Source organism: Hypanus sabinus, chromosome 26 (assembly GCF_030144855.1).
Source record: "Hypanus sabinus isolate sHypSab1 chromosome 26, sHypSab1.hap1, whole genome shotgun sequence".
In the NCBI taxonomy this organism is placed as follows: domain Eukaryota; kingdom Metazoa; phylum Chordata; class Chondrichthyes; order Myliobatiformes; family Dasyatidae; genus Hypanus; species Hypanus sabinus.
The window spans coordinates 38,135,749-38,144,520 of NC_082731.1; the positions used below are offsets into that span (position 1 = coordinate 38,135,749).

The 8,772-nt window shown below is 46.9% G+C and overlaps 1 protein-coding gene across 1 annotated transcript in view; it reads left to right on the forward strand.

Moving 5' to 3' along the window:
- The first annotated feature begins 802 nt into the window (after nt 1-802).
- LOC132381745 (zinc finger protein 521-like) overlaps nt 803-8,772 on the forward strand; it is a 69,944-nt gene continuing 61,974 nt past the window's right edge. The window contains exons 1-2 of the mRNA XM_059951317.1: nt 803-834; nt 2,394-4,467. Coding sequence (XP_059807300.1) covers nt 3,377-4,467 — 1,091 coding nt within the window. The 5' untranslated portion in view covers nt 803-834; nt 2,394-3,376. The remainder of the gene's footprint in view (nt 835-2,393; nt 4,468-8,772) is intronic.

The following is an 8,772-nucleotide window of genomic DNA, read 5'->3' on the forward strand; positions in this document are numbered from 1 at the left end:
TAAGGCAGGGGGTGATCGATTCTTGATTGGTCAGGGTACGAAGGGATATGGAGTGAAGGCAGGAGATCGGGACTGAGAGGAAAGATGGATCAGCCACGATGAAATAGTGAAGCAGACTCAATGGGCCAAATGGCCAAATTCTGCTTCCAAATCTTATGGTTTTATGGACCCCAGGTGGGGGACCCCTATATTAGATAGACGTCAAATAGAGCAGGGTCAATATACCAAAGAGGGGCCAGCACAGGGTAGGGCTTGGGGCTCCAGAATGTCATGGTAGTGGTGGTGCTGGGGGCGAATCCTTCCAGGAGGGCGTGGAATAATGGAACAGCAATGTTTGGAAGCTGACTGATTGGAAAAGATGTTGCTTTGTAACTGCAAAATACTGGAAGAACTCAGCAAGCTGGGCAGCATGAGAAGTCTCGGCCCGAAACGCCACCTTATTCCTCTCCATCGCTGCTGCCTGACCTGCTGAGTTCCTCCAACATTTTGTGTGCGTTGCTCTGGATTTCTGGCATCTGCAGAATCTTGTGTGTTTTTTTTTTGTTTCTATGTGTTGGACATTGACTTTTGACACATAGAATGGATGTTTATACCGAGTATAGTGTTTTTTGATTTTGCTATGTTACAACATTCAGCGTTGAGGTCTCCACGTGTAAACATTAACGGATTTGAGAGCAGACTCGCCCATTCATTCGTATTACCCAGAAACCTACGCGCTTCAGTCTTCTCCTTTGGCGAAAGGTTGTCAAGTGCGCATGCGCCGGGGAAGGCTGTCCATGTCAGAAAGTCGCGCATGCGCCCAGTTGACAAAAGGCTCCGGAGCAACCGTGGCAGGTAGGAGCGGGGCTCGGGGCGGGCGAGATCGTTTCATCAGAACCAGGGCCCGTACCCCGACTGACAGACAATCGCCGCGCGTTCCAGATACACTGAAGTCCTACACACCGCGATAGTCACGGTCCTTCTCCTCTCCTCTTACTCTCCCCTACGATCCACACCCGGGCCCTGGGGAAATTTCGGCTGTGGGCGCAAGTACGCATGCGCCAGTTATCTAGCGCATGCGTATCGCTCGGTCCGGTCTGGACAGACGGGTTTCTAGCTCTTGGGGATTTGTGGGTAGAGAGGCAGCCATGGGTGACACTTGCAGCTCTTTCCCTGTTTGCCTGAGGGTGGTGTTTGGAAGCACCGGGGGAGGGAGTGCGAACGGATCGGTCGCCTAGACACTGCTGAGCTGTGGATTTGGAACTGGGAACAAAGATAAGAGTTCTGATTTAATCCTGGATCAAGAACTCCTAGGGCTCTTGCAGACAAGTGGATTAGGGATTTTATGCCAATTGTAACCAAGACGAGGATTGCTATCAGGTTTAGAACCGGCTGATGAAAGGTTCTGGGTCTATCATCTAATCAATTTAAATGTCAAATATTGTTGCATAAGTGTGGCACGAGGCCAGGTGGTTACAGCGTTGGACTAGTGATCTGAAGGTCATGAGTTCGAACCCCAGCCGAGGCAATGTGTTGTGTCCTTGAGCAAACCACACATTGCTGCAGTCCACCCAGCTGAAAATACGTACCGGCAAAATGCTGGGGGTTAACCTCATGATAGGCTGGTGTCCTGTCCGGGGTGGGGGGGGGTGGAGTCTCATACTCTCAGTCGCTTCACGCTATGGAAACCCACATAAGTACTGGCCCGATGACTTCAACTTTTAAATTGTTGCACAGAGAGGAAAAACAAACAAAATCTTTGCATCTGCTTCTGTTCTTTAGAAATTAACCTTTTGTCCACCTCCTTTGTTTGTGGGCCTTTCTACCTGTGAGAACATTTCTTGTTCCATTCTCTCTAGTAACATAATGATATCAGACAACTTTGACTTTGGTAACAAGTGACCTGTAGCATTCACATTGCAAAAGGACTATACTTTATCAGCCTCCAACGAGAAAATTTAATCACCTCCCCTTCATATTCATTGGCATAGACATTGCCATCAGTGAGTTTGCCTCTGTCAATCACCTGATGAGCGCGGTGGGCGGGAGGAGGGATTTTCGATCCGAGTAATTAGACTGTCTGCAGGGCCTGTCATGTAGCCTGCTGTGCTATTTGTATTACTGTGGGACGTGTCCAGAATGTGAAGTTGTACTAATGGAGAGAGACAAATTGAGCCGAACCACAGGTTGATGACGGGCAGAAATGGCCCATTCTGATACACGACAGAAGGACAGTAACAGAATTTGACACCAAGTCTGGATTCTGAAACTGTGCCCGGTTAAAAATGAGGAACTGTTTGTCCAACTTGGGCTTTTCTGTAACAGTGCGATGTCAGTCTCATCATAGGGGCTGAAATGATATAGTCTGAAATGCTATCCTTCACAAAGTGATGTGTTTGTAAATCTTTTTACAGGGTAGAAAAGGCAAGGGATTTGATTGTGCCAGTTTCACTGTATCGGTTGATTCACCAGAACTTGAAAAGTCATCAGTCTTTGAACGTGGAGGAGACTTGAGATGACTGCACACCAGTCACTCCAAGAGGAACCAAACACGTGTTCATTGTAGGAGTGAAGGTTTGGATGAACCAACCTGGTGATACACCTTGTGAATTGTCTTCACGTTATTGAAGGAGCGTCCAGTTATTTCCAGTGTATCTCCAGTTCATCAGCTGCCAATCTGGGAGAAGAATATATATTTCATTCCAGCTTTGAGTCTGAAATGAAGTTTTCTGTTGTAACTCAGTGAAACCCATTGGAACCGGGGTACTGAGAACACACCAGCATTGGTTCACTAGAGATCAGGTCTTCAAATGCAGTGATTGTGCGAGGGAGTCACTACGTCTGATATCTGACTTGATGATTTGCCGGAGAGTTTATAGTACAGAGTTATCATAGACGCGCTCTTTGTGTGGGAAGGGATTCTCTCACTCAGCAGGCCTGCAGATGCACAAGTGAGTTCACACTAAGAAGGGCTATTCACCTGGTTTGTGTAAGGGAGGGAAAGTACGCAGTCATCTAGTCTGAAGATACATCAGCAAGTTGGCCTGTTTTGACTGCAGGACACAACTCATTGGGTTGTCCAGGCTGACGATACATCAGAAAATTCGCTCCAGGGAGAGCCTGTTCACCTGCTCCGTGTGAGAGAGGGGATATACTCAGTCATCCTGCCTGAAGATACATCATTAAGTTCACACCAGATTGAGAAGATTCACCCGTTCTGACTGTGGGAAGCGATTCACTCTGTCATCCAAACTGAAGATACATCACACCTTATCTGTGTGTGGGAAGAGATCCACTCAATCAGTCCACCTACTGACACACCAGTGAGCCCACACGAGAGAGAGAGTGACTGTTCAGCTGTTCCGTGTGGGGGAAAGGATTCACTACTTCATCATCCATGATGAGTCACCAGGAAGTGCACTCCGAGGAGAGTCTGGTCACCAGCTCGGACTGTGAGAAGGGATTCACTGAGCCGTCTCACCTGCAGGCACACCAGGGTGTTCACACAGTAGAGAGACCGTTCACCTGTTCTGAGTGCGGGAAGGGATTCACTCACTCATCCCACCTGATCAGACACCAGCGAGTTCACTCCGGGGAGAAGCCGTTCATTTGCTCAGACTGCGGGAAGGGATTTATTCAGTCTTGTCACTTGCAGAGACACCAGCGAGTTCACACTGGGGAGAGACCGTTTATCTGCTCCGACTGTGGGAAGGGATACACTCAATCTTCTGACCTGCTGATCCACCAGCAAGTTCACACTGGGGAGAGGCCATTCACCTGTCCTGAGTGTGGGAAGGGGTTCACTCATGCATGCTACCTTCTGAGTCACCAGCGAGTTCACACTGGGGAGAGACCGTTCACCTGCCCGGACTGTGGCAAGGGATTCACTCAGTCATCCTACCTGATAAAACACCAGCGGGTTCACACCGGGGAGAGGCCGTTCACCTGCCCTGACTGTGGGAAGGCGTTCACTCGATTATCTCACCTACAGGCACACCAGACGGTCCACACTGGGAAGAAGCCATTCACCTGCTCAGACTGTGGGAAGGGATATAATGAACTGTTTCACCTGCAGGCCCACCAGCGAGTTCACACGGGCGAAAGACCGTTCACCTGCTCGGTGTGTGGGAAGGGATTCACGTACTCGTCCCATGTGATGAGACATGAGCGAATTCACTCTGGTGAGAGGCCGTTCACCTGCACGGTCTGCGGGAAGTCATTTGCTCAGTCGTCTCACCTGCAGACGCACCTGCGAGTTCACAGAGGGGAGAGACCGTTTATCTGCACCGTTTGCGGGAAGGGATTCGCTCAGTCGTCTGAACTGCTGAAACACCAGCGGATTCACACCGGGGAGAGGCCGTTCACCTGCACGAAATGTGGAAAGGGATTCACTCAGTTAACCCACCTAGTGAAGCACCAACGAGTTCACAGTGAGAAGCCGCCTGTCCTTTGTGAGCAAGGAGGTTTATTCGGTCACCCCACCTGCTGATACACTAGTGGGTTCCCTTGGGGGAGAGGACTTTCATCTTCTCAGGCTGTGAAAAGCGATTTACACAGAATACTAAAACCTAGAGATTCTGCTGATGCTGGAAATCCAGAGCAACACGCACAAAAAGCTGGAGGAACTCAGCAAGTCAGGCAACATCTTTGGACATGAATAACCAGTTGACATTTCGGGCCAAGACCCTTCTTCAGGGCTGAAAAGGAAGGGGGGAGGGAAAGGAGGGGATAGGTGAAGCCATGTGGGTAGGAAAGGAAAAGGGCTGGCGAGGAAGGAATCTGATGGGAGAGGAGAGTGGACCATGGGGGAAAGGGAAGGGTGGGAGCCATAAGACATAGGAGCAAAATTAGGCTATTAGCCCATCGAGTCTGCTCCACCATTCAATCATGGCTGATTCTTTTTCCCCTCCTCAGCCCCACTCCCCAGCCTTCTCCCCGTAACCTTTGATGCCATGTCCAATCAAGAACCCATCAATCTCTGCCTTAAGCACACCCAACAACTTGGCCTCCACAGTTGCCTGTGGTGACAAATTCCACAAATTCACCAGCCTCTAGCTAAAGAAATCTCTCTGCATCTCTGTTATAAATGAACACCCCTCTATCCTGAGGCTGTGCCCTCATGTCCTAGACTCCCCCACCATGGGAAACATCCTTTTCACATCTAGGCCTTGCAACATTCAAAAGGTTTCAATGAGATTCCCGTCATCCTTCCTAAATTCCAGCGAGTACAGACCCAGAACCATCAAACGTTCCTTGTATGATAATTCTTTCATTTCCGGAATCTTCCTCGTGAACCCTCTCCTTTCTAAGCTAAGGAGCCCAAAACTGTTCACGGAACTCAAGGAGGCCTCACCAGTGCCTTATAACTCCTCAGTATCCCATTTCAGGAGGTCAACATCTAGACCTCCTGAAATGAATGCTAACATGGCATTTGCCTTCCTCACCAACCTTTGCATCTTATAGTTTAGGATTTTCTCTCTGTATAAAAAACAGTCTGCACTTTTATTTCCACTACCAAAGTGCATAACCATGAATTTTCCAACATTGGATTTCATTTGTCACTTGCTTGCCCATTCTCCGAATCTGTCTAATTCTTTCTGCAGCCTACCTGTTTCTTCAACACTTCCTGCTCCTCCACCAATCTTCGTATCATCTTGGCGATAAAGCTATCTAAGTCATTGATAGGCAGCATAAAAAGAAGCAGACCCAACACGAGCCCTTGTGGATCACCACTAGTCACTACCAGCTAACCAGAAAAGGATCCTTTTATTCCCTTTAACTACCTCTTTAACCATCTTAGTAATTTCCCTGTAATACCATGGGCTCTTAACTTTATAAGCAGCCTCATTTGTGACTCCTTGTCAAAGGCCTTCTGAAAGTCCAAGTATACAACATACAATTTATCCTATTTGTAATAGCTTCGAAGAATTCCAACAGGTATGTCAGGCAAGATTTTCCCTTGAGGAAATCGTGTTGACTTAGTACGATCTTGTCCTGTGTCAACTGCTCCATCAGCTCATCCTTAACAAGTGACTCCAATATCTTCCCAACCACTGATGTTCGTCTAACTGGTCTATAATTTCCTTTCTGCTGCCTTCCTCCTTTCTTAAAGAGTGGAGTGACATTTGCAATTTTCCAGTCCTCTGGCACCATGCCAGTCCAATGATTTTTGAAAGATCATTATTAATGCCGCCACAATCTCTACTGCTACCTCTTTCAGAACCCTAGGGTGCAGTTCATCTGGTCCAGATGCCCTATGTACCCTTGTGTCTTTCTGTTTTTTGAGCACCTTCTCCCTTGTAATAGTAACTGCACTCACTTCTCCTCCCTCACACCCTTCAACATCTGGCACACTGCTAGTGTCTTCCACAGTGAAGACTGATGCAAAATACTCTTTTTAGTTCATCTGCCATCTCTTCGTTCCCTGTTATTATTTCTCCGGCCTCATTTTCTAGCAGTCCTATATCCACTCTTATCTCTTTTTTATTTTTTACTTAAAAGCTTTTACTATCCACTTTGATATTGTTTCCTGGCTTGCTTTCATATTTCACCTTTTCCTTCCTAATGATTCACAGTTGTACTATTTTGCCATCTGAGTATTTCTTCATTTTTATAAGAAATCCTTCCCGCACCTTCCTCATTTTTCCCAGAAATGCCATTGCTGCCAGCATCTCCTTCCAATTTACTTTGGCCAACTCCTCTGTCATACCACTGAAATAGTTTAGATGTTTCAGAAAGGACAGGGAGGGAGGCAAAAGAGGTGGGGCGTGGCACTGTTGATCAGAGAAAAGGTGGACTTCATGGAGGGATTGTCTGCAGAGTCTCTGTGGGTGGAGGTTAGGAACAGGAAGGGGTCAATAACTCTACTGGGTGTTTTTTATAGGCCGCCCAATAGGAACGGGGACATCGAGGAGCAGGTAGGGAAACAGATCCTGGAAAGGTGTAATAATAACAGAGTTGTCGTGATAGGAGATTTTAATTTCCCAAATATCGATTGGTATCTCCCTAGAGCGAGGTGTTTAGATGGGGTGGAGTTTGTTAGGTGTGTTCAGGAAGGTTTCTTGACACAATATGTAGATAAGCCTACAAGAGGAGAGACTGAACTTGATTTGGTATTGGGTGTCAGATCTCTCAGTGGGAGAGCATTTTGGAGGTAGTGATCATAATTCTATCTCCTTTACGATAGCATTAGAGAGAGATAGGATCAGACAAGTTAGAAAAGCATTTAATTGGAGTAAGGAGAATTACGAGGTTACCAGGCAGGAACTTGGAAGTTTAAATTGGGAACAGATGTTCTCAGGGAAAAGTACAGAAGAAATGTGGCAAATGTTCAGGGGATATTTGTGTGGATTTCTGCATAGGTGCGTTCCAATGAGACGGGGAAGTTATGGTAGGGTACAGGAACCATGGTGAACAAAGGCTGTAATAAATCTAGTCAAGAAGAAAAGAGAAGCTTGCAAAAGGTTCAGAGAGCTAGGTAATGTTAGAGATCTAGAAGATTATAAGGCTAAAGGAAGGAGCTTAAGAAGGAGAGCCAGAAGGGGCCATGAGAAGGCCTTGGCGGACAGGATAAAGGAAAACCCCAAGGCGTTCTACAAGTATGTGAAGAGCAAGAGGATAAGACATGAAAGAATAGGACTTATCAAGTGTGACAGTAGAAAAGTGTGTATGGAACCGGAGGAAATAGCAGAGGTACTTAATGAATACTTTACTTCAGTATTCACTATGGACAAGGATCTTGGTGATTGCAATGATGACTTGCAGTGGACCGAAAACCTTGAGCACGTAGATATTAAGAAAGAGGATGTGCTGGAGCTTTTGGAAAGCATCAAGTTGGATAAGTGGCCAGGACCGGATGAGATGTACCCCAGGCTACTGTGGGAGGCGAGGGAAGAGATTGCTGAGCCTCTGGCGATGATCTTTGCATCATCAATGGAGACAGGAGAGGTTCCGGAGGATTGGAGCGTTGCGGATGTTATTCCTTTATTCAAGAAAGAGAGTAGAGATAGCCCAGGAAATTATAGACCAGTGAGTCTTACTTCAGCGGTTGATACGTTGATGGAGAAGATCCTGAGAGGCAGGATTTGTGAACATTTGGAGAGGTATAATATGATTAGGAATAGTCAGTATGGCTTTGTCAAGAGCAGGTCGTGCCTTACGAGCCTGATTGAATTTTTTGAGGATGTGACTAAACACATTGATGAAGGAAGAGCAGTAGATGTAGTGTATATGGATTTCAGCAAGGCATTTGATAAGGTACCCCATGCAAGACTTATTGAGAAAGTAAGGAGGCATGGGATCCAAAGGGACGCTGCTTTGTGGATCCAGAATTGGCTTGCCCACAGAAAGCAAAGAGTGGTTGTAGACGGGTCACATTCTGCATGGAGGACGGTGACCAGTGGTGTGCCTCAGAGATCTGTTCTAGGACCCTTACTCTTCGTGATTTTTATAATGATCTAGATGAAGGAGGGTTGGGTTAGTAAGTTTGCTGATAACACAAAGGTTGGAGGTGTTGTGGATAGTGTGGAGGGCTGTCAGAGGTTACAGCGGGACTTTGATAGGATGCAAAACTGGGCTGAGAAGTGGCAGATGGAGTTCAACCCAGTTAAGTGTGAAGTGGTTCATTTTGGTTGGTCATATATGATGGTATTAATGGTAAGACTCTTGGCAGTGGAGGATCAGAGGGATCTTGGGTCGCCTCAATACAGGAAGGAGGTGGAAACCATAGAAAGGGTGCAGAGGAGATTTACAGGGATGTTGCCTGGATTGGGGAGCATGCCTTATGAAAACAGG